The sequence below is a fragment of the Bidens hawaiensis genome, unplaced genomic scaffold (assembly GCF_021521415.1).
Source record: "Bidens hawaiensis isolate Kalapana, Puna unplaced genomic scaffold, B.hawaiensis_p1.1 tig00002922_1, whole genome shotgun sequence".
Taxonomy (NCBI): Eukaryota; Viridiplantae; Streptophyta; class Magnoliopsida; order Asterales; family Asteraceae; genus Bidens; species Bidens hawaiensis.
This window is the reverse complement of record NW_027491156.1, coordinates 295933-322500: the sequence shown is the minus strand read 5'-3', so window position 1 is coordinate 322500 and position 26568 is coordinate 295933. Positions and strand designations below refer to the sequence as shown.

General features: G+C 33.8%; 3 protein-coding genes and 1 pseudogene across 4 annotated transcripts in view; 3 read left to right on the top strand and 1 right to left on the bottom strand.

Moving 5' to 3' along the window:
• Positions 1-2714, top strand: part of LOC143621616 (B3 domain-containing protein At3g19184-like) — a 2812-nt gene extending 98 nt beyond the window's left edge. Inside the window, exons 1-6 of the mRNA XM_077092977.1 lie at positions 1-64; positions 132-230; positions 1226-1257; positions 1336-1501; positions 2373-2579; positions 2659-2714. The exon at positions 1-64 is cut by the window's left edge and continues 98 nt beyond it. Of these exons, the coding sequence (XP_076949092.1) occupies positions 1-64; positions 132-230; positions 1226-1257; positions 1336-1501; positions 2373-2579; positions 2659-2706 (616 nt within the window). The 3' untranslated portion in view covers positions 2707-2714. The remainder of the gene's footprint in view (positions 65-131; positions 231-1225; positions 1258-1335; positions 1502-2372; positions 2580-2658) is intronic.
• Positions 2715-5892: 3178 nt separating this feature from the next.
• Positions 5893-9507, top strand: LOC143621586 (uncharacterized; annotated as a pseudogene). Its single transcript, XR_013151567.1, has 7 exons — positions 5893-6021; positions 6259-6473; positions 6560-6623; positions 7543-8086; positions 8169-8249; positions 9168-9295; positions 9394-9507. The product of XR_013151567.1 is annotated as an uncharacterized LOC143621586 (transcript).
• A 4783-nt stretch (positions 9508-14290) lies between these two features.
• On the top strand, positions 14291-18757 carry LOC143621632 (uncharacterized). The gene is made up of 12 exons (XM_077092994.1): positions 14291-14372; positions 14466-14698; positions 14777-14840; positions 14934-15148; positions 15233-15296; positions 15826-16371; positions 16454-16560; positions 16883-16926; positions 16997-17096; positions 17994-18138; positions 18228-18361; positions 18446-18757. Exons 1-12 carry the CDS (start codon positions 14324-14326, stop codon positions 18557-18559), a joined length of 1815 nt encoding a protein of 604 aa, XP_076949109.1. The 5' UTR covers positions 14291-14323; the 3' UTR covers positions 18560-18757.
• Positions 18758-23975: 5218 nt separating this feature from the next.
• On the bottom strand, positions 23976-24410 carry LOC143621583 (uncharacterized). Its single transcript, XM_077092952.1, has 2 exons — positions 24140-24410; positions 23976-24094 (listed from the first exon to the last, which is right to left on the bottom strand). Exons 1-2 carry the CDS (start codon positions 24408-24410, stop codon positions 23976-23978), a joined length of 390 nt encoding a protein of 129 aa, XP_076949067.1.
• Positions 24411-26568: the final 2158 nt, after the last annotated feature.

Sequence of the window (26568 nt, the reverse complement as noted above, 5' to 3'; positions counted from 1 at the left end):
AGAACTCAAACTCACTGTTTTAGCTCAGTCTCTTCGCACCATTTCAACCCCTAAACCATCCCCTGTACGTTCACAATCAAACTCTCTATTTTGAAGAGTAATTAGGTGACTTGTGTGCTTCATGATTGCAGATGAAGAAGGTGAATCGGACGCCTCGGAAGCCTGTGGATATGTCGGCTGTCAGGCGGTCCAATCGGGTAGCTGATAAGCCACCTGCTAATTACAAAGAAGTACTATTTTCTCACTCTTTATTATTATTTATGAATACTGTTGCGTCTTTTAGTTTTGTTATCTGTTGATTATGATAACGGGATCGGTTAAATGCTTGTAACTTGGATTTGATCCTGCTTAGTTGCCATTAAGATCCCGTAAAATACATGTTTATAGGTTATTATTGTATGATGTCAGATGGTTGAAAATGGTATTGGGAAACTAAGGTTACATATTTTGTAGTTCGGGGTGTTCTAGGTCCGGGTTGGTCGGTTCTGATTGAAATTTTGGACCGAACTGCCGACCAAGTTTCAGGCAGTATTTTGGCTGGACCGGGAATGGAACCGGTCCGGTTAAGTCTTGTTCCAGTTTTGATTTTTTTTTTCATTTTTCTCTTCAAAATTTCATTATATGGTTTGTTCATTACTAGAGGCTTCATATTATATTAAAATTGCAAATTCACACCAACACATGCATATTTTTATGTTTTATATTCTATTAGATACATATTTACAATTTTAAGTTTTATATTATATATGACGTTATACGGTTCTTGAATCTGGTTAGACTAATGAACTATGAACCAGTTAGGCGACCGGTTCACTGTCTGACAGATTCTGAAAACATTGGTTTCAGGAAATGACAAACCAAACCGGTAGCAAGATTAGGTGGGTCGGCTCGGCTGTATGTGCAAGTTTAGCAATTTGGCAGTTTGAACCTATTTTTTAGAATCCTTTTTCAAGATGGGCAGTTTGTATTCAAAATTTTAACCAGTTCAAGTTTCAATCCGTTGGTCAAGCCGTTAAACCACTATTCCACCTAAAATGAACCGTATAAATCTCAAACTGGTCGACTTGCTTTGGTTACATCGTTTTTTTTATCAGAACCCTTAATTTTAGTTATAATAAGTTAGCATGCTGTATTCTCTTGTTTGATAATATGATACTTCATCCCTTCACAGTTTCTTCTCTCTTGAACCTCACTCATTTAATATATTCCTGAAATGCAATGACAGGTCCCGATCGAGCCTTTGGGAATCTGTAGGAGGTAAAACTCTTTCGACCTGGTATATTAAATAAAAATATAATATGATATGTGTTCATGAATCATGATGGTATTCATCAGTTATGGCAAAGCTGTAAGGGATTTATCAAATCGAGTATACGCCTCGTATGAAGATAGAGAGTATGCTACAGGGAGAGCTGATGAACTACACTCCACTTTGGAATCTGATTTCCCGAGCTTTGTAAAGCCAATGCTTCAATCCCATGTCTCGGGTGGATTTTGGCTGGTGAGATCAAAAGGGATATAGTTTCTAGTTTGTAACAATATTGATATGATATGATAGTATGGTCTAAGCCTGGCAAAACGGGTGGGTGGATCGGGTAACGGGTCAAGTTGGGTTTGGTCAAACTGGGTTTTGACCAAATGGGTCCAGGTCAAAACGTCATGTTTTAGAAAAAATGGGCGTTGATCAAATTGGGCTCGGGTTAAAAGGAGTTGTTTTAGAATAAAAATATATCAAAATTGGTTCGCCCATTATAATTTGAATCGATCCAGATCAACCCGTTGTAGGGGTGTGCAGTGTGCACGACGTTTTGGGTTCCAACGGGTCTTCTAAAACCGTTCGGTTTCATTTTTTTCGGTTTTGTCAATTGGGACACTTGAGTATTTTGGCCCCCAAGAAAGTCCAAACCAATGATTGGGTGTGAAACTTTGGGTCTAAATGTTTTGTTAATTAATTATTAATTGATTATTGCACATTCGAATCTAATTTTTTTTGCTTAATCATTTTATTAATTTCTTATAAATTACCTAAACTCAGTTTTTTGGTTTTTTTGGTTCGGTTTTTGGCTGGTAGCGAAACCGAAACCTAATCGAAAATCGGGTTTTTAAAATACCATAAAATTAAACCGTCAGTTGTTTATTTGGTTAGGTTATTTGGTTCGGTTACGTCAGTTATTCTTCTGGTTACGATTCGATTATTTTGGTTTTCTGCACACCCCTAGCCTGTTGTATAATTTGGGTTAACGTAGATGAACCAGCTTGCAACTTTTTTCACCCAAATCAACTCATTCATGAAAAACAAGTCATGATTGTCACCTTATTATGATCATAACATAATGCACTAATAACAAATCATGAAAATGTTAAATCTTTAGGGTCTTCCTGTCCATTTCTGCAAGAGCTACCTTCCTAAACGCGATGAAGTAATGACATTGGTGGATGAAGACGAGGCGGAGTGGAAAACAAGGTACCTTCCAAGGAAAACAGGACTTAGTGGTGGTTGGAAAGGGTTTGCTGAGGATCATAAACTAGCTGATGGTGATGCATTGGTTTTTCAACTTATAAAACCGACAGTTTTTAAGGTTGTATTCTTCATCACTTTTAAGGTTGACCTCTTGTTCATTATTGAAAGTTAATGGCATATTCTGCATTATAATTTAGGTTTACATTATTAGAGTGAATGAAGCTGAAGATAGTGACGAGGCGTAAGACGCAACAAACCAAGAACTGTCATTTTGAAAGAAACAGAAAAAAGTGCAGTTTTTGGAGGGCATGTGTTAGATCATTGATCAATGGTCACACTATTGTTAAATTATATGTAAACCGCTTCATCTTTCACTCAGTAAAACGTGGTTTTCGATCTTATGGTTGGTTCAAATATGTTATTTCTGTTTCAAAGTTCAAATATGCTTTTTCAGAAACAAAATGGGCCTTTGGTGACTCTGGTCTTCCAAGAAAAAAAAACATTGTTAATGACTGAGCTTGGCTCGGCTCGTTTACAAATAAGTCGCTTTTTAGTGCAAACTTTCTGAATGGCTCTAAGTTGAAGTATGGGCCAAAACCATAATGGGCTTGATTAGTTTGGGTCGAAGCCTAATTGACTAGAGCCTAAAGCGCGTATACTCCACAAGTATGCATGTGTGTGGGCTTGTGGCAACTGACAGTCTCGGAGATTTTAAGTGACCAAGACTGAGTATGAAAAATGAGCCTTTTATAATTTTTTATTTCAAAAGATCGACAATAATTGTAATATAGCATTAATCAAAACAAAGTTATTGTCGCAATAACATACATAAATAAAAATAATTTGTCAAATGCTGAGTGCAAATTATCCATCAATTAACTAGAACTATTAAAACTTAGGCCTAATTTATTAATTAAACAAACTATTAGGCCAAATTTGTTATTTAACTATTACAAATTATAAGAGCCCAAACCCATAATTTTGTTTATATTTAAATTTTTGGATAAATTTTAGGCCCTTTATATAAACCTATGCCTTATATTAACATAAACTATGTTTGTATACATATATAAACTTTTATAAAAATTACGTGCCATCTGTTGGAATTGGGCCTGACACGCCAGTTGAACCCTCGGGTGGGCAAAAGTAAAATTGCACTAATTTTGACGTTATTTTACTAATCTCGTTAAAATAACGTTAAAAGTGGCGGAAGGTTAATCAGGCATCATGTGGTGGCGTTGATAGCCGAAAGACAAGGGCACATGCACCGATCAGCCGGTGTCCCGATGATTGGGTGCTATGTGCCTTATGTCCAAGGCTTGATGCAAAACTACTATCGAGCCGGGGGTCTCACCGGAAGCAGCCTCTCTATCCCTATGGGATAGAGGTAAGGCTGTCTACATCTTACCCTCCTCAGACCCTACCATAGCATTGCTATTGGTGGGATATACTGAGTACGATGATGATGATGATGATGACGCCAGTTGAACCTTGCATGAGGTGGGAGCCGGGCCTACAAGGAAGACTCTTATATGATGGCCCAAGAAACCCCCCCCCCCACCCCCCCCCCCCCCCGACGTGTTCATCCAAGCTTTGCCATTGGGGTGTGCCGTGGCGTCTTGTTAGTATCGATGACTGCATGATTTCTTTTTTTTAATTGATAATTGATATCAATCATCATTCAATCAGAATCAAACTAAGAGCATGTTTGGGATTGAGTTTGAAAAATGTTTATTGGTTTTTCACAAAGTCATTTTGAAAAGCCAGGATTTGGGGCTTTTGGAAAACTGGTTTTTAACCTTTTCAAGTTTTCAAAAGCTAAAATGAGAAAGATTTTTGTGATTGCCAAACACATTTTAATTTACTGGCTTTTTAAAAACAACAATAACTCAATAAGCATTTTTTAAACTCAATCCCAAAGATATAAAGTATACTTCTGCTATTAACTAAATAACCTTTATAACTTGCAAAACATCAACCACTAAAATAATTATTAAGACCGAAAACATTAATTCAGAAAATGCCAATAATATATTGGTAAGACATCGGTTAATATCACCGTTATTATTGGTAAGGGCCCGAGCGATATTGACTGCATAGACAATTGAAGTCTAGTTATAACGAGAACTGAATGAATGCAAATCCTGTTCTGCTTTATCTCTGAGGTAGCATTAGCAACCGGCCGAAACGTAGAGGTCATCATCATCATCATCACTTCAATCGTTTTGTTTCAGAATTAAATTCAAGTAAGTCTTCTTTTATCTATTGTTACTCGTTGATGATAGGATTGTTGCTGCTTATCTTATCTTTGGCTATTCTGCTACTGTGATAACACTCTGTTTCGGTATCTATCTATGCTGCTGTTTGTCGGTTAGGATTTTCATGCTGGTATTCTTGGTTTGCTCATACTCTTGTTTTTGCACACTAGAAATTTAATTAGGGCTGTAAATCAACCTAGCGTTCGGCAAACGGGAAGTTCGTTTAATAAATTAGCGGATATGAACAAGGAGTTTTTTTAATGACTTTTCTAATCTTGTTAAGCAAAATTATTTACTGTAAAACAAAATCCTATATGATTATTATGCGACTCATATATATGTGAAATTAGCATATGAACATGTATAGCTGTTCGTGTACCATTCGTTTGTCCAAAAAAAAAAACTCAATAGATGAACATGAACAAGGCCTTGTTCAGTTTGGTTCGGTTCGTTTACAGCCCTACTTTTGATAGTAGCCAGATACTTGATTTGCATAGAGATTATGGCTGATGCTGGCTTAATTCCCAGGATTATATCTGACATGTCTTCCTTTTACTTTTTTGACTGTGTTCTTTTCTTCACTACCCAGAAAATAGCAAGAAAATTGATTATAAGGACAAAATCAGTCCTATTTAGCTGAATCATATAAAATGTCTGATTAGCAGACATTATATATTTTTGTTTATAGTAGGAGAATCTTGCCTGTTTATGTGAAAAAGCTTTTGTAAGTCAATGATTCATATGTAGGTGTATTGGAATTTGATAAATTCTTAAATTCAAGATTTTCCTAGGTAAAACAGTTGATCGGTTACTTTGAAAATGTTGGTGATTTATAATTTATTGCCAACACACTCAAGCTAAAAATTGAAATTGACATGCTACATAAGGTTATTAATATATTATTTGTCAAATTTCAGAGATTCTTTTAGTTATTCGGCATGGATATTGATTTTGATGATCTGATTTCAACCAATACTGCAAATATTGGTATATAAATGTGCTATCTCTCCCTAATGTTTTGATAATTTGTTACACCTACTTGATGCTTCAATGGTGAGTATTATTGATTTTCTGTTGCAGCAAAAGCCGGTGTAAAGTTTCAACCAAAAGGCAGACTCAGACCCAAGCCTAAACCCAAACCTAACTCCCAGCCAGAACCAAAGTCAACCTAAACCAACTCCGCCAACACAGTTTGTTGAGGCTGCTTCTACTACAGTGGGTCAGAGTGGAAATAATGTCGATCAAATTATTAGAAATGTTGTTGAGAGCTTTCAGTCTTCCTCTGCAAAATCGCAGGAAGAGGTTGGTATTTATTTCTATTGTTAAGAATTATGTTTTTTTTATTATCACATTTGGCAAATTTTTCTAGGGTTGAACACAGAATGCTGAATTGTTTCTTACACTGGATTCACCTAATGACTTCCTCCCTGAATCTACAACAACAGGTCAGTTAAGGAAGGGCGTTGCTAGTAATACTTAATTGTGTTAGTTATTGCAAAACAAGCACATATATAATTTATATTTCTAATTATGATTCAGTGAACTTGCCACCATGCTCGGAGATACCAACTGTTGATGTGTCCACTGATGGGAAGGTAGAAGCGGGACCCACAGAGCCTGAGTTGATGAATAATATTGATCCTTCTTCAAACTTAGAAAGTATTGCAGAGGTAGATCCTTTAACAGGGGAGGAAGGCGCTATTGTTAATGATAATGAAGGTTTTCAGATAGGAAATTTATCATCAGGATCTAAGGTGAATGAATGCGTTAATTTTTGTTTTTTTAACATAAAAGCAACATGTCAATAAACTAATAATTTGTGGAATGTCCTCAAATTCAGGAAGCAGAAAACTCTCTTTTTTGGGAACCGGATGACATTTTGGCTCAGTCAATAGCTGGTTCTGGTAATCAATTTGTTGCATTCATGTTAAAGGGTCATTCTTGGTTTGTTTGATCTTTAACGGGTCAAACAGAAACTGATGACAAAGATTAAATGAAAACATGTCAAATGGATGAAACTTAGTCGCCCACCGGGTATTTCTATTGCTTAAAATTTCCTAAACATCATCATTGTCATCGTCCTCGTTTCCGTCGCCGTCGTCGTCATCGTCATCGTACTCAGTAAATCTCACCAATAGCAAGGCTATGGTAGGATATGAGGAGGGTAAGATGTAGACAGCATTACCTCTAACCAGTAAGAATAGGAATACAGAGGCTGCTTCCGGTGAGACCCCAGGCTCAATAGTAGTTTTCCATCAAGCCTTGAACAAAAGGCACATAACACTCAACCATCGTCCGATTAGTGCATGCACCCTTGTCTTTCGGCTGTCAATGCTACCACATGATGCCTGATTAACATTCTGCCATTTTTAACGTTATTTTAGCAAAATTAGTAAAACAACATCAAATTAGTGAAGTTTTACTTTTGCCCCCGAGGGCCCGCGCATATATACATTATATGCACACAACGCGAATAGGTTTGCATGGTTGAAGTAATATCATCTTTGTAAACATACTCGAGCCAACACACTAATTATTCATAAAAAAATAAGTTTGCATGGTTGGTCCTTGTGGATAGGCCATGTTTCAACTTTAGTCCCCAATATTCAAAAAGTACCACCTCTAGACAAACTGTCTCACGAACATAACACCATTGGTCCTTGAAACAGATAGAGGTTAGCCTTTTCCGCTTGGTGCGTGTCAAATTACCAAAATGCCCATAAAAGTAATACATATTAACGAGAACCTGTTTCCAAAACCTCCTGATCTCCTCATTTGTTTTTTTGATAATTTGTTATTTTATTCTGGTGATTTTTGTTATAGGATCAAGGGCTAGCAAATTCAAGCCCAAGCCCAAGGCACAAACGCGTAAACTTGAACTGGCTGCTAACAACCCTGTTCAGGATGTGGGGCCCGTTCAACATGGAGAAAATGTTAATTCGGTTTCTTCATTTTCACAAGAGGAAATTCTGACTGATTTAGTTCCAACAGAGACTATCTCTGATTATCATTTGACTGAAGAAGAATCAGTTAGCTTGAGCGAAATTTCTCAAATGGATTCAGTAAATGAAGCTGGCAGATCTTCAGAGAGATTAACACGGCTAGCAAGTAAAGCACTTCATGTTATAGACGAAGCCGAGATTGAGGGTATTGATAATAGCAATAATGATATCGATTTTGTACCTGAAAATGAGTCTTTAGATGATAGAATTGAAAGCAAGTCAAAGTCTAAGCCAAGTCAAAAAAACCAGCTGATGAGAACAAAAAACCCTTACAAAGCGTAAAAAGGCCACAAAGGTACAAAATGAGTTAACCGAAATACCCAAAAAGAAATTCTCACACAGCACAAAACGAAATAAAAGACCAGGTAAGCTTATATATTTCTAATTGTTATCTTTTATGTACAACTACAATTAGTATTAATTATTAATTACGCTGTTCTTTTATAGTGAACCCAGAATTACTTAAAATCCCCGAGGATGAACTTGAGTTGCATATGCATACCTTCCCCATAAAGGATTTAATCAGAGGCTAAGAGGGCATAAAGAACGGATAGAGGTACAATTTATTTATTTTTTTATTCTTTCAAGTTTATTAAGGTGGTGTTTGGGATTTTGCTTATTTTCACCAACTTATAACTTATTAACTTTTTGAAAAGTAATAAGGTGTTTGGGATTGCTTATATTGTGAGAGGAAAAGTTCCATAAGTTACACGTTTGGAACTTGTTAACTTAATGAAAGTTTATAAGGAGGTACAATAAGTAATCCCAAACACCTTCTGAATGTTATCTATCTATCAGTAACCTTTTTTCCTTTGCGCCGGTTTCATATATACCCCTTAAAACTTACATAATATCATACATACATTCAAAAGGGTATAAATGTCACAACTATGAAAATGGATATATTTTTAATGTTATGATTTTCTGCAGGCAAAGGAAGGATCTTCATCGAGAGCAGATGCAATGAATGAAAGGTACTGATTAAATTTAGATATGCTATCTATCGGGTTTGCAGAGAATAATAATCTTACGGTTTTGCAGCGAGTATGCAGACAATGCTACCTACTACAATTACCGAACACACATGAAAATAACCCCGAAAATGAAATGGACAAAACAAGATACAGAACTATTTTATGAGGTACACAATCGATAAACATATAAATTATTGTTATAATAAACATATAATTTCCAGTTTGCTTATTAATTATAAAATGCAGGCTATTCAGGAACTTGGGATAGATCTATCGATAATAAAAGAACATTTTCCGGGGCGGACTCTCAACTAGATAAAATCAAAGTTTAATAAAGAGGACAAACAAAACCGTTTACGGATTGAAAGCACCAACACTCGAGCTAAAGGTAACATCTACATATTATACCCTATTGATCAAAAGAAATTTATGTGATTTAATTTGCCTAAATATATTATCTTGCAATTTTCAGATAATTCTCATTATAACTTTGTAATTGAGCAGCAGCAGCTAAAACAAACTCAAGCTCGGGCAGAAAATGAAGATTCTGAGAACGATGGCCCGTTTGCTAATATGCCCGGTGAAGAAGTTGATGTCCAGGTGGCTGCTGACCTGGCCTATTATTATTAATATATATTTCTTTTGATAAAATTATGTGTTGACAATAATAATGGTTTCTAATTTTTTTATTATTGTAGGAGGGTGGGTTAGAAAAAGAAGTTAAAGATATGGAACCCGATGAGAATCCGACCTCAGTTGATGATATTGAAGAGGATGAGAACATTTGGAGTGAGTATAAAAGTGAAATATAGTAAATACATTATTGGAAACAAAACCCCATTGAATTTAACCATTGAGTTGACTTGCTTCATATTCTATTTATAATTTGATTAAAATAGAATTCTAGTTCTTTGTAGCATTTGAAGGTACTGGATTAATATGTACCGGTAAGAAATACTGAGTATGAGTTTTGAATAGATTATGCGGATGCTTATGTGTATCCGGGGAAGCATCGTCATGGATCAGGTTAGATTCGTTTCGTGTTTCGACAAGTTAGTCGCCAGGGGGGGTCAGTTTTCAACCGAAAAAGGGTAAATTTACACTGTATATGCAAATTTTAGAAGAAAATGGATAAACGTACAATGATGCGTAAAAGGGGGGGGGGGGGTCGGGACAATCCGAGCCCTAGCTAAGATTCTCCGTTGCTTACATGGATGTGTAGTTGAATGACAACATATGCCGTGTTGTAGCATATCTCTCTCTCTCTCTTTCATTTGCTTAAATATGATTTTTTTTCCCTAGTGTGTAAAAATAAGTGCCCTTCATGCAAATACAACTTGCGCACATGATATAAGCATGGCCTGTTTAGTTTGGGAAATTGTAAGAGTATTAACTTTTTAACAAAGGGAAATAGGAAAATGTATAAAAAATGTGCATTTAAAATCATAAAACATAATGTTCTTCTTTTCAAATAAACATGTTATACGAGTCAACCCACAACCCCCTTGTTGATACGAACTTAGCCTATTTAGCTACTTTTAGAGTGGTTACTTATGTGCAATTTCAAGTGGGCTTTCTTGTTTTGGTTGGGCGGAGGGAAACACGTTGTGTGAACCTTACTGGAATGTCCCCCCTTGTCGGGCTTAGGGACCGTTTTTGTTGATAGGTAGGTCATGTTGAAGGCATAATCCGGAAAAATGGCTAAGCACGAGAAAGCCTATGCTGAGAATCAATACGTCTTTATCGTTTTGCTTTTAATATATTTGGCTCCCTTACTACCGAAGCTGCTACGTTTCTTAAAAGAGTTCAGCAGATCACGCACAAACTTATCGAGTCCGAAGACTATAAGGTAGTGTTTGGTATTAATGAATGAAATGTAGAATGTAATGAGTCATTCCAAATGAATGAAAAAAAAAACATGTTAATTACCATAGAATAATTCCATTAGAAATGAAACTCCTTTCATAGAATTTTCATTCTTTTGAGTATGACTTTTTTTTTTCATTCCTTCAATGAATAAAAAAGTCAAAGACTCAACAATTATTATTACTATTATAATTATTATATATTTTTTGTTATATTATAATTATAATTATGTTATGATTAGTATTATTTTTCAATTATAATTATTATATTATTGCTGTATAATTATCATTATTATTTTATTGTTTTGCATATTACAATATAATAACTATTATCATATTAGAAGTTTAGAACTACTACTACATTATCAATATTATTATTTTAAATTTGAAGAGTTAACATTTTACAACACACATACGTGATTCAACATTGTTACGATTATTTTTTATTCGGTTTAACGATCTCGTGCAGGGCGGGTCTTAAAAACTAGTTATTATGAATATTCATATTATTATTACTAGTAATAATAATAATAATACATGGTAACTAAACATGACAATAGAATGGTAATGATCAATTTTATTCCTTAGTCCATTCCATTACCATGTCCAATCTATTCCTTCATCTATTCTATTATCTCATATCAAATATATCTTGACTTTGTTTTCAGTTGGATCGGTTTTACCATTTAAAAATAGGTGATGATACAACTTGTTGCTCACTTATCTGTCTCTCTATTTTAATTTAGTCATTTTGTCTTAATTGATTTTTATGTCTTTTCAAGCATACTTTATAACGCCAAACTATTCATTAATAAATATTCAATATTTTATTTATTTAACACTAGCTTGAGGCCTATGTATTACACAGGTAATTGAAGAAAATTTTACTCTAGCCCTTAAGTGAAATTCATTCAACAAAATTATCATATATTGTTAATACAACTACAATTTACGTTAAAATTGTAAAAAATACATAACTAAGGTTACCAAATATGCTACAAATAAGTAAAAAACTTCCTTGTACATTAATTTGTTGTTGTGTTGGTCGGCATACATTATTTATCAAAAATCAAAATCTTTAGTCCATGTGTTCTTGTAACTTTTGATAAGGTAACATATAGGTTCGCTTGTAATTCTTGATGTAGCCACGTATAGTTGTCCGTGTGACAAATAAGGTTCGTTCAAGTACATACCAATCTTAAATAATGAAAAAAATATTCATACACACAAAATATCATACCTTTTAAACAATTAATATGATGTCATTTGAGATCATCTGTTCATGTTTATCCAAAAAACATGATTATCCCGAAAACCAAATTACCTGAACTTTAATGATATAATTATCCTTAGAATCTTTATAATCTGAAATTGATTGATCATGATAAATTTGTTGTCATTAATATTTTATATATGACAAATTTTTAATTGATTTTTTATTTTACAATTAAAAGTTGTATAATCAATAAACATATAAAATCGAATAACTAAAAAAAAGCTTGAGAATTTGTCCAAATCAGTAATAATTAAAGCAGCTCAAGTATAGCAGCCCAAAAATCCATCAAAAAACTAAATTAAGCAAAGTACAAGTAACCTAATAAAAAACGACTCCCATGTTTCAAGTAATCCAAGTTTTGGTTAAACCTAATTTATATTCGGGTAATCAGTTTTAATTAAGATTAAGGTCATTTTCAAGCCACAATTGAGACCCGAGTTAAAATCATATTAAACAATTAAAACTAAAATTTTAAACAGATAATCAAATAACTAAAAAAAAAACTAGAGAGTTTGTCCAAATCAGTAATAATCACCAGTTTTTCCTTGATAGCATTACAAGTGACATCATCGCGAACACCAACCCCATTAGTATCAACGCTAAAGCAAGATGGAAAGACTGCAACAAAAAAATATATATATAGGGCTCACACTCAACATAGATGAAAAACAATATAAAAACAGTAGGTTAATCAATTTAAATGTAGGCGACGGCGGTGGCGATGATGGGGGCGACGGCGGTGGTGAGATTTTAAGAGAGATTGATAATGGATTAAAATAGACGAATGTGGAAGAGAGGAACTGGAATTAGGGTTTGATGAAAAGAAAAAAAGAATGAAAAAAATGGATCCGGTTAGTATTATTGGGGCGGGCTGAACCGAATGAGATACCATTTTTTGAAAATGGGTTAAAATTTGTGAGAGCGACTAAGAAGATAACAAGTGGCATATAAGATAAGATAAGATGTGGAAAATCGGACGAGTCTAACTATAATGAGAAACTGAATGATAGATATTTCTTCGATGTACACACGAGACCAAGTATAGGGACCGTTCTGTATTTTGAACTATACAAATTACAAATCCTGTTCAATCTGCTTCAGGTAACCGTCGCCGAAAGAGGCTGTGGTCCGTCTCACTCTGCTTTATCTTCTTCGTCTTCTTCAGTCGTTGCTTATTTTTGTTGACTCAGAATTAACGTAAGTCTTCTTTTATCTATTTTACTATTACAATTACAAATCCACTTAACCTAAATGTTTTGTTAAAAAAAGCGGTAGCTATTTTAGGGGCACATCGTTTGTTAGGGTTAGCGTCTGTTATTTTTCACCAGGCAGATTCCGATTACCTATTGTTATTGTTACTCGTCGATGGCTCATGTTCAATAATTGTGATGGACTGATTGTTGCTGCTTATCTTTAGCTACTTTGGTTTCTTATATTTTGCTCTCTCTCTATATATATGCTGCTATTGACGGCTGGTTGTCGGTTCTGGAGTACACTAGAATTTTAATTAGGCTGTAAATCAACCTAACGTTTCAGGAAGTTCGTTTAATAAATGAGCGGATGTGAACAAGGAGTTTTTTTAATGACTTTTTTAATCTTGTTATATAGATTTAAGCAAAATTATTTACTGTAAAACAAAATCCGATATGATTATTATGCGACTCATATATATGTGAAATTAGCGTATGAACATGAATGTTAAATAAAACACCAATAAAGACTTGGTAGTCATACCGAACCGTTGACACTGCCTTTCTCGGTTAGCCATATCATATATAGCATTGTTTGTGTTCATGCGTGCTCATTTGTTTATGATCGTGAACTTTTCATGAATCATTTCCTTTATGAATGAACACGAGCATAAAGTTTCCTTCGGTTAGCTGTTCGTGTACCATTCGTTTGTCCAAAAAAAAAAACTCAATAGATGAACACGAACAAGGCCTTGCTCAGTTTGGTTCAGTTCGTTTACAGCCCTACTTTTGATGGTAGCTAGATACTTGATTTGCATAGAGATTATGGCTGATGCTGGCTTAATTCCCAGGATTATATCTGACATGTCTTCCTTTTACTTTTTTGAATGCCAAACTGTATCGCTCTTTTTTGAGTTTTGTTAAGACTGTGTTCGTTTCTTCACTACCCAGAAAATAGCAAATTGATCATAAGGAACAAAATCAGTCCTTTTAGCTGTGGCATATAAAATGTCTAATTAGTAGACATAATATATTTTTGTTTATAACAGGAGAATCTTGCCTGTTTATGTGAAAAAGCTTTTGTAAGTCAATGATTCATATGTAGGTGTATTGAAATTTGATAAAATCTTAAAATCAAGATTTTCCTAGGTGAAACAGTTGATCGGTTACTTTGAAAATGTTGGTGATTTATAATTTATTGCTAAAACACTCAAAACTAAAAGTTGAAATTGGCATGTTACATATGGTAATTAATATATTGTTTGTCAAATTTCAGAGATTCTTTTACTAATTCGGCATGGATATTGATTTTGATGATCTGATTTCAACCGATACTGCAAATACTGGTATATAAATGCATTCTCTCTCCCTTATGTTTTGATAATTTGTTACACCTACTTGATGCTTCAATGGTTAGTATTATTGATTTTCTGTTGCAGCAAAAGCTGGTCGAAAGTTTCAACCAAAAGGCAGACTCAAACCCAAGCCTAAACCCAAACCTAACTCCCAGCCAGAACCAAAGTCAACACAAAGTCAGCCTAAACCAACCCTGCAAACAGAGTTTGTTGAGGCTGCTTCTACTACAGAGGATCAACGTGGAAATAATGTCGATCAAATTATTAGAAATGTTGTTGAGAGCTTTCAGTCTTCCTCTGCAAAATCGCAGGAAGCGGTTGGTATTTATTACTATTGTTAAGAATTATGTTTTTTTATTATCACATTTGGCTAATTTTTCTAGGGTTGAACACAGAATACTGAATCGTTTCTTACATTGGATTCACCTAATGACTTCCTCCTTGAATCTACAACAACAGGTCAGTTAAGGAAGGGCGTTGCTAGTAATACTTAATTCTGTTAATTATACAAAACAAGCACATATATAATTTATATTTCTAATTATGATTCAGTGAACTTGCCACCATGCTCGGAGATACCAACTGTTGATGTGTCCACTGATGGGAAGGTAGAAGCGGGACCCACAGAGCCTGAGTTGATGAATAATATTGATCCTTCTTCAAACTTAGAAAGTATTGCAGAGGTAGATCCTTTAACAGGGGAGGAAGGTGCTATTGTTAATGATAATGAAGGTTTTCAGATAGGAAGTTTATCATCAGGATCTAAGGTGAATGAATGCGTTAGTTTTTGTTCTTTAACATAAAAGCAACATGTCGATAATTAATAATTTGTGGAATGTCCTCAAATTCAGGAAGCAGAAAACTCTCTTTTTTTGGAACCGGATGACATTTTGGCTCAGCCAATAACTGGTTCAGGTAATCAATTTGTTACATTCATGTTAAAGGGTCATTCTTGGTTTGTTTGATCTTTAATGGGTCAAGCAGAAACTGATGAGAAAGATTAAATGAAAACATGTCAAATGGATGAAACTTGAAAATCGCCCAGCGGGTATTTCTAATGCTTTAAACTTCCTAAATCATGTCAATAAAAAATGTAATGTTCTATTGAAGTAATATCATCATTGTAAACAAACTCGAGCCAACACACTAATTATTCATAAAAAAAATAAATTTACATGGATGGCTCTTGTGGATAGGCCATGTCACAAATTTAGTCCCCAATATTCAAAAATTATCACCTCTGGACCAACTTTCTCATGAACATAACACCATTGGTCCCTGAAACGGATGGAGGCTAACCTTTTGTGCTAGGTGCATATGCCAAATTACGAAAATACCCACAAAAGTAATACATCTTAACGGGAACCTGTTACCAAAACCTTCTGATCTCCTCACTTTGTGTTTTTAATAATTTGTTATTTTATTCTGGTTATTTTTATTATAGGACCAAAGGCTAGCAAATTCAAGCCCAAGCCTAAGGCACAAACGCGTAAACTTGAACGAGTTGCTAACAACTCTGTTCAGGATGTGGGGCCCGTTCAACATGGAGAAAATGTTAATTCGGTTTCTTCATTTTCACAAGAGGAAATTCTTACTGATTTAGTTCCAACAGAGACAATCTCTGGTTATAATTTGACTGAAGAAGAATCAATTAGCTTGACCGAAATTTCTCAAATGGATTCAGTAAATGAATCTGGCAGATCTTCAGAGAGATTAACACGGCTAGCAAGTAAAGCACTTTATGTTATAGACGAAGCGGAAATTGAGGGTATTGATAATAACAATAATGATATCGATTTTGTACCGGAAAATGAGTCTTTAGATGATAGAATTGAAAGCAAGTCAAAGTCTAAGTCTAAGTCAAAAAAGTCCGCTGATGAGAACAAAAAACCCGTTAAAAAGCGTAAAAAGTCCACAGAGGTACAAAATGAGTTAACCGAAGTACCCAAAAAGAAATTCTCACACAGCACAAAACGAAATAAAAGACCAGGTAACTTTATTTATTTCTAATTGTTATCTTTTATGTACAACTACAATTAGTATTAGTTATTAATTATGATGTTCTTTAATAGTGAACCCTGAATTACTTAAAATCCCTGAGGATGAACTTGAGTTGCATATGCATACCTTCCCCATAAAGGATTTAATCAGGCTAAGAGAGCATAAAGAACGGATGGAGGTACAACTTATTATTTTTCTTTTTCATTCTTTCCGGTTTCTGAAAATGTTATCTATCAGTAACCTTTTTTCCTTTGCATCAGTTTCATATATACCCCTTAAAACTTACATAATATCATACATACATTCAAAAGGGTATAAATGTCACAACTATGAAAATGGATATGATGCAGGAGCATCTCTTACTTTAAATTATTATTTTTATTATCTTTTAATATTTTGTGTTTATCTTGTTTTTATGTTTAACTCTTTTCTTTGTTTAGTATAAATAGGGTTAGCGAAACTGCATCAGGATATATTTTTAATGTTATGATTTTCTGCAGGCAAAGGAAGGATCTTCATCGAGAACAGATGCAACGAATGAAAGGTACTGATTAAATTTAGATATGCTATTTATTGGGTTTGCAGATAATAATTATAATCTTACTGTTTTGCAGCGAGTATGCAGAAAATACTACCTACTACAATTACCGAACACACATGAAAATAGCACCGAGAGTGAAATGGACAAAACAAGATACAGAACTATTTTACGAGGTAACACAATCGATAAGCATATAATTTATTGCTATAATAAACATATACTTTCCAGTTTGCTTATTATATATATAGATAAAGATCAATATGTCGGTGCCACAGCTCTTTTTGGAAACCCAAAGTTTGTGTATTTATGAATTTAGTTTCATTGTTCATTTAAATTTGTTAGTATAGTAGGTTGGCTAGAGTTTGTTCTGTTAACCTCTTTGGTTTATGTTTCCCGGGTTCGAATCCCTTTGCTCTTCATATGCATCTCTTTTTATCTATCTATTGTTTTATGTTTTAATTTTGGTGGGCTGTAACATCATGTTTTTTAAAGGTCTTTGAACTTAGGTTCTTTTTTAAAGTGTTTTTTTTAAGTATAATAATTTGAGTAAATGAAGTTTTACATTTAGTTTCGGTATCATAACGAACCTAATCGATGCCAACTAAATATGCAGCGCCTCGTCTCCGCAACACTCTTTTTTTTATATTTACCGTAACAAACCTAGCCAATAACGAAATTATTTTTATTTTTACTTCTGGTATGATAACGAACCTAACCGGTACCTACCGGATGTATGTCGACTCGCCGCTGCAACGCCCGCTTTTTGTTTGTTTGAAATATGTTAATTTTTCGAAATTTTCTTTTGTGTTTAGTTCCAGTACCGTTGCAAACCTATCGATAACGACTGAATTTCCGCCACAACCCCCGTATCTTGCCAACCGAATAAACGTGGTTTTACATATATTATTTTTGTATCATAAGCTATATGGCTGTACGCGTGATGACACTATTTTGGGTGTTCACACATCATTTTTTTATTTAGTGTAGATGTGACGAATTTCACCGATACTGACCGAATTTGTGTCAAGCCGCTGCAGCGGGTTTTAAACCTAGTTAATTATTAAATGCAGGCTATTCAGCAACTTGGGACGGATCTGTCGATGGTAAGAGAATGTTTTCCGGGGCGAACTCGTGAGCAGATAAAATCAAAGTTTAAAAAAGAGTATAAACAAAATCGTTTAAGGATTGAAAGCGCGCTAAACACTCGGGCTAAAGGTATCATTAACATCTACATACATAGGGTATTGATCAAAGTTAATTTATATGATCTAATTTGCCTGAATATATTATTTTGCTGTTTTCAGGTCATTCTCAATTTAATATTGTAATTGAGAGGCTAAAACAAGCTCGGGCAGAAGATGAAGATTCTGAGAACGATGACCCGTATGCTAATATGCCGGGCGGAGAGAATGAGGTCCAGGCGGCTGCTGACGTCAATGTATGGGCTTATTAATATATATATATATTGATAAAATTATGTGTTGATATAATAATAATAATGGTTTTTTTTTTATTATTGTAGGAGGGTGGGTTAGAAAAAGAGGTTAAAGATATGGAACCCGATGAGAATCCGATCGCTTTTGATGATATCGAAGACGATGACGACACTTGGAGTCAATATAAAAGTGAGATATAGAAAATATATTATTTGAAACAAAACCCCATTGGATTTAAGTTTCACCATTGAGTTTTTACTCTCTCCATATCCTATTTATAATTTGATTGAAATATAATCCCAGTTCTTTTTAACATTTAGAGGTACTGGATTAAAATGTAACGGCCCAAAAATGCTGGGTATGAGTTTTTGATAGATTATGTGGATGCTTACGTGGATATATGGTTGAATGACACCATATGCCACCTTGTAGCTTATTTTCTCTTTCTCTCTCCTTTTATTCCTTTTGTCTGTTTAAATGAGTTTTTGAGTTGAACCAGACAAGAATTCAAAAATCGTGTTTGACACATGAAAACAAATGCATGTGTACCTGATATAAACATGGCCTGTTTTGGCATGAGAAATTATAAAAGTAAACTGTTTTAGCAAAAATAAAATACAAAATGTATGAAAATTTGCATTTAAACTTTAAAACATGTTTGCTTTTCTTTTTAGCTTATGGATTTTTAGCATAAAGGACACAAGTTCATAAAAACAATTTTAAATAAAGTTATAAAATAAACATGTTATACAGGTCAGCTCACGAGCCTATTTGTTGATACGAGCGTGGCTTGTTTAGCTAATTTTGTAGGCGAGTTTGACATTAACATGTATAAATTCAGCTAAACCCTGTTGTGCTAGAAACTCACATACGAATTGATTTGTGTTTGTGGAAGCATGTTTAAATTGATTTGTCTGTGGACATAACCTCTATCATCTACAATCATGTCATGCAATAATGCAATGCATACACGTTATATATTTTGTTACTCGCAAGCTCCAAGGCCCAAGCTCTTGTTGTATCGTATAATTGCCCATCGATCAAGCATGGACACTAGATGCTCTCAACATCCTTTCTTGCAAACTCGTATCGTATAATCCATATAGATTCCAACATCTTTTGATTTGTAGATAAGTAAGACTTTTTACTATTGTAACCAAGTATGTATGCAAAATAGATAGGTCATGTTGCAACTGCCTCTAGCATAATGATCGGATGTGGAATATCCATGGTCACCTAGCGTGCATTAACTTTCTCACTCATAATAGCGATTTTTACAAATCCATTGCACACAGTTGATGCTTTTTAAGATTTTCGGAAAACCAGTGTTTGGTTGGATGTTTTCAACTAACCCATTGGATGTCATTAGGCCTCGGCCTTCTTGGATATTGTTATGGGAATATAACACATCTACAAAAGTTTTGCGGACACTCGATATGGTAGTTTCACCTGTGTGTATGCATTCATCGCATCATATGTATCCATCGGTCCGCCATATGTCAAGTAGCTCATGACACATGCGTTTTTTTGTTTAGTGGTGATTATGCATAATGGTTGGACATTTTGAAATGTCAACTAAAAACTTTTCCGCTCATTCGTTAACATCGTCTAAAATGGTTACCAAGGCACACCGGGTATAATACAAAGCAATATCTCCAATGACAGCCATCCTCTCCTACATGAATCCTCAGATCTACATATCGCGCTTTCTTGACGAGCATAAACAACTTGACAAATTTTCGGCATAGCACTTCCCATAAATAGATTCTCAAAATCACCACACATCAAAAACTTGACCCAACTTTAAGTACACCCGCTCCAAAACTGCCCAAATACGTGGTGCAGCAACGCTTAAAACCAAGCATGGACGCCACATCCGCCCAAAAGCGCCCCTAAAACTTGTGCTATGGGTGCTCAAAATTTATTGTGACCTTTTAACATATGTTTTAAACTTATACTTAGGTTTGAACCATTTTATACACCAATTCATTGTCAAAAACAAACATTTCAGTTCATATACCTAGTGGCGGACCTGGCTTATACCCCTCAACGTTTCGCGGGTAGTGTAAAAAAAAATTTAGTCGGTTTTCGGGTTTCGTTACCTCTATGTATTTTAGGCCCAACCAATTTAATAATTAAACCAACAAAAGCCCACTTAAATTATAAGGCCCAAACCAAAGAACCTAATAATCCAAATAATCCTTTTAAGTTTAACAATAAAAAAAAGACCGGATATTGTGAACACTGACACATGCGACTGCTCTCTGCCTCTCTAGACTCTGCTCACCACACACCACCAGTTCACCACGGCTGCCGCCACCTCCACTAGCTCCGGCCTCTCCTTTCCGGTAAGATTTATTGTATTTAGGGTTATGTTTAAATTAGAATTAATTTGGGATTTAGGGTTTATGTTTAAATTGGAATTGATTAGGTATTTAGGGTTATGTTTAAATTGAAATTAATTTGGGATTTAGCCTTTGGTGTATGTGTAAATTGGAATTGATGTTAGGTTTTTTGTTCAAATTTTGTTTAGGAAACTTTGAATATGAGTAAACAACCTCTTATTAGCAACCTTTTTAAACGTCAAAGAAAAGAAAACGATGACTCACCAAGTTTAAATATTCCAATTTCAACTTCTAACATGTGTGACTCTTTAATTTTCTTATTTAATTAAATATTGTGTTTATCAGCATTTTTGTTGAGTAAACTTTAAAACTACTCATTAACAATATGTGTTTGCTGATTGAAATATATCAATAAAATCATTGTATTAGTAAGTTAATAAGTTTGAATAATTTGCAATAAAATCATTTTCTTATTTAATTAAATATTGTGTTTATCAGCATTTTTGTTGAGTAAACTTTAAAACTACTCATTAACAATATGTGTTTGCTGATTGAAATATATCAATAAAATCATTGTATTAGTAAGTTAATAAGTTTGAATAATTTGCAATAAAATCATTTTCTTATTTAATTAAATATTGTGTTTATCAGCATTTTTGTTGAGTAAACTTTAAAACTACTCATTAACAATATGTGTTTGCTGATTGAAATATATCAATAAAATCATTGTATTAGCAAACAAGTTTAGGTTATTTTAATTCGACCTATTATAAACCAACTTGTTTTGATCCGCCATTGCAAATGGGTTAACCGGGCGCCGGTACGCTTGTAACATGAAGCCAAGCCCAAGACGCGCCAAACGCGTAACCAGACACCTGCATGAGCAAAACGCATTACTGAGCTCCGGTACGCGCGAAACGCGTAATCAGGCCCCGTATACATGAAACCGATAAAAAAAAAATTTCTTAATGTACGGTTAAAAATTTTTTTTACGCCACCCCTAAAATTATTTTCTAGATCCATCACTGCATATACCAAACAAGAATGTCAGGTTCACAAAAACATGAATTTATTGGACACTTTCCACACACATTAAAAAAAAGAAGGAAGAAAAAACACTATGTTCATTCTGAAACACACCAAGGAAAAAGTAAATATTAAAGTAGAAAAGAAAATCCAACTCAAAAGAAATGTCTACAGTGCCAAGAAAACAAATGAGCGGTCTTACATATAGTTACAACTTACAATTGAAGAATTAACTTTTAGTGTTAATAAAATTTTAATTTCTTATGAGTTGTAAGAAAATGTGTTGATGTGCTATTAACTTGTATAAATGAAAAATAATAATAATAATAATAAATAAATAAAAGTACTTATTTTTATTTTACTAAGGAAACATGCACGATTGTTCCATAGGTTGCTGCTACTAGCTAGAATTTTCCAAGCTAGGGAACAATCTCCAATAAGCATGAATCACAATATATATTTTAATGTTTATTAATTGAGATCCTTTTGGAGTCGACACATTGCTATGCACAACCTGTTGGACCCTGGTTAGAAAACGGATAGCTTCCGGTGCCAAGGAGCCAAATGTATCAAAAGCAGGTTAGGGTATGTCTTTAGCAGGTTAGGGTTTGCAATTCAGAAAGGGGTGGCGGCGCAGCTTGTTGCCCGCCTACCTGCTATATTGATGTAATATCTATGTTTCAAGGTAGGTTAGTTAACCATTATTTAAAAAAAAAAAAAAAAAAAAAATTGAGATCTGAACAAGATCCTGTCTTCATTGTCCCAATTTAAGTTGTAACTTATATATATACACACTATGTAAAAGTCTCATGTGTTACATGAGTTCGTATACGGGTTAAATCAATTTTAATAATTCTACAACTTGCGAATTTATAAGTTAATGCGAAATAAAAGAAGAAAAAGGCATGCTGTGACTCACAGAATATGACAATTGACACACACAATGGGCATGTTCCAATACATAGTGAATTTCATTTAAAAAAGACATAACAAGCGCAGACGACTACACGTGCACATGAGTGGGTTAAATTGCCGAGAGGTATCCACGTTCATTTACGCATGCGAGTTTATGACACGTAACATCTCCGTCTAAATGATGTAACAACTTGTTAATGTTTATGTCTCACCAAACCCAGATAACTCTTAAACGGGTTATAACATCTCATTATATTAAAAAATGATCTTATCAAATATTTGATATGAAAATCCTATAAAATAGGAATATACTAATAATTAATATCCTGTTTTATTTTAAAAAAATATATTATTTATAATTAAGAAACAACTTTATAATAAAGAAAATAAACGGGTAATGGGTATCACCAAACCCATATAGTTTTTAAAGCGGATTATAACATATCATTTATTTGTGAAACAATTTCATCATCAAACCTCAAGTATATTAATTATTACCTTTCTTACAATAAATAAAATTAAAATTCAAATATACATATATAAATATTAAAAACGAATAATGTAAAATAACCCCGTAATACGAGGATAAAATCTAATAGAGAGATAAAAGGGACTGAAATTCTTTCAACCGCAAATATATGTACAGAATACACTAACAGTTAAATGACTTCTCTACACACATCAACTTCTTAATTATGCGCATACATCTAAGTTCTAACTAAGAAATATTAAGTAATTAGCTTGAAAAATACTAAAAGAAATAAAAAAAAATCCTGCAATTCCTTCACCTTCAAGACCAATAAACTCCTTTCCCCTGGTTAATTAATTCCCTTATATTGATTGCCTCCTGCAAAAGAGAAAAGGATTATTAGAGTGATCAGGACAACCACTAATAAATAATAAATTAAACACTTTTTTATGACGTAAAATTTTAATAAATTAATTAATTGAGAACTAGTATATAGTTGCTTCAAAATAAATGTTATTAAGTAGGGACTGCACATCAACTCTTTTGTTTACTTTTATCATTAGTAGAACCAAAACAAAAAAAAAAACAAAACGCAGAGAGATCTAAGAGAGTCACACGTGGTTTTCTTTCTTTCTTTTTTTAATGGCGTATTTTTTTAGTGTATCTTAAAAATTTTGAATTTTTCTTCAAGTTAGTAAATTTATTAATAGAAATAACATAAGAATTTTCGTAATTTTTGCAGTTCTCAACATATCATTTATTGCAAGTGAATGTTAGCTTAAAGGAAATTATAAGAATAAGTTAAAAGTATTTGAACTTTAGAAAACAAATGCGTGCTAACCAACCTGTGAAACCATGAGTTTAAAAACCAGGTTTGATCTTTGCTGCTTCATCAATGGTTTCCAAGCCTCCAAGATTCATCTTGTGCTCACTTCTACCACTTTGACCTTTTCTAAGTCCAAACTTCTCTCTCCACCATCCTGTTGTTGTTGTTGAGTTCTTATTAATATTAAACAACACATGACCATTATCATCATCATCATGACCTGAAAGCAGTTCATCTCTGAGTGTGACCACCTTCTGGTCCTTCATCAATGGTTTACCAGCTTTGAAGAAGACTTCATCTGCCGCATTTGAGGAAAAACTGGGAACCGAAAACTCGAAATCAGACGACACTGGAGCTTCGGTGTAAGTGTAATTCTCATGGTGATTTGAATCACTTGAGAAAGAGATTCTTGGGCCCATGAAGCTGCCTCCTTGTGTTTCATTCTTCACTTGCATATTTATGCATGCCATTGATGAAAGAAAGAAAGAAAGAAAGAAAGAAAGCTAATTGATTGATGTCAAAAAGTTAATTTTAGGTGGTTTGGAGGGTGTTTGGTTGGCCAAGTATTTATACACAAATGTCCCTTATATTTATTACTTATTTTCAAAGCTTTATTATTCTTTCTTAGTTTATTTTTATTGAGCCAATGAGTTTTACCCAAATGGTTCTAAAGAGGAAGTGAAGATTTAGGATGAGAGAATTCTGAAAATAAGCGTTTATGAAAATAAATTTTAAGCTTTAGGTGTCATTTGTAAGAAATTCTAGAAATAGGTATTATAAACTAGTCATGACGAGTATATTTTGATAACACACAAGTAGTTTGTAGAACCAATTAAAACTTGTCACGTGCCCTTAAACTAACCGTAACGAACAGATTCACTAATCATTTACTCGTCACGACTAAATAAGTTTCATGTCTCGTAATCAATTTCCATGAGAAATTCATAAGTCATTTAGTCGCGACGACTAGTTTACCTGGTTTACATTCCCTACACGAATAGTTTATTAGCAGTTAACTCGTCGCGACTAGTTTAACCTTACAATCTACTCGTCGCGACTAAAGGACTCATGAATTACTCGTGGGCATTGATTGCGAGTCATGAAACTTATTTAGTCGTGACGAGTAAATGATTAGTGAACGTGCTCGTTATGGTTAGTTTAAGGACACGTGGCAAGTTTTAATTGGTACTATAAACTACTCGTCACGACTAGTTTATAATACCTACTTCATAAAATTCTTGCAAATGACACCTAAATTTTGAAATTTGTTTTCATAAACGCTAATTTTCGGAATTTTCTCAAATGTATCAAGTTCAAATCTGATCTTAATCGGATTTTATCACAATAAGTTTTTGGAAGGCGTGTTTCCCGTGGGATGGTAGATTGGGGCTTGGGCTACCGAGTGCGATCGCATTTTGTCATTGGGTTGCTCCGGATAGCCGACATTTATTCGTTGGCCATTTAATAAAAACGAAAGTTTATTTCTATTAAAGATATTTATTTTATGTATTTAATTTAAACTAATTATAAAAATGCCTAAAAGAAGATAATGCGTACTAACATTTAATTAAAGGATTGCGTTCCGCTCGATAAATTGTTGTTGTTTTGTCTTTCTTGTTTGATAGCTTCTCAATTATTAATGTTACACTCACCTTAGTCATTTTATTTATTTGATGAGTCTGCAACTATTTTACATGCTCCATGACATTCTTAAGTGAGTTTGAATCTATGTATAAATCAGTTCAACTTGAACATCAATTGATTTTAGACCATCTCCAATGGTTGGTTTATCTTGGTTCAAACAAAGCCCAACCATTAGAGTGGTTGGTTCAAACCAAAATCCAATACTTGAGGTTTGGTTTTTCAAACCATCAAAAACCATTCATTATGGGTCCCAACATCACATCTTTCACCCCATACACACACACACACACACCCATTATATATTTATAAAATATATTAAAGTATTATATATATATATATATAATTATATTTCTTTTAAAATTTATGTATTTTTTTGTTTGTGTATTTTTTACGACCATTAGAGTGGTTGGTTCAAACCAAAATCCAATACTTGAGGTTTGGTTTTTCAAACCATCAAAAACCATTCATTATGGGTCCCAACATCACATCTTTCACCCCATACACACACACACACACACACCCATTATATATTTATAAAATATATTAAAGTATTATATATATATATATAATTATATTTCTTTTAAAATTTATGTATTTTTTTGTTTGTGTATTTTTTACGTAACGGTTAGTTTAACGATTAAATTTTTTAACGGCTAGTTTTTTAATGTTTTTATTATCTATTTTACATTGCTTAATTCGAATAAAAAACATAACAAGAAGTCAGAGAAAAAACATCCATAACATGGGCCGTCATAACAGATTGGTCGAATGATGAAGATGAACCACATGAACCGTCATTTCATTGACCAACATCTGATTTCCAAACGTACATGAAACAGTTCACGGATTTACGTAATCATCATGCACTTTAGAATGATTGAATGAAACATTTGTGGACGGTGTAGAATAATAATAATTCATAGGTTTTATTATTAGGCAAAAGTTTCAAGTTATCTCTCTTTCATTTTGTTAGAGTAATTGTCA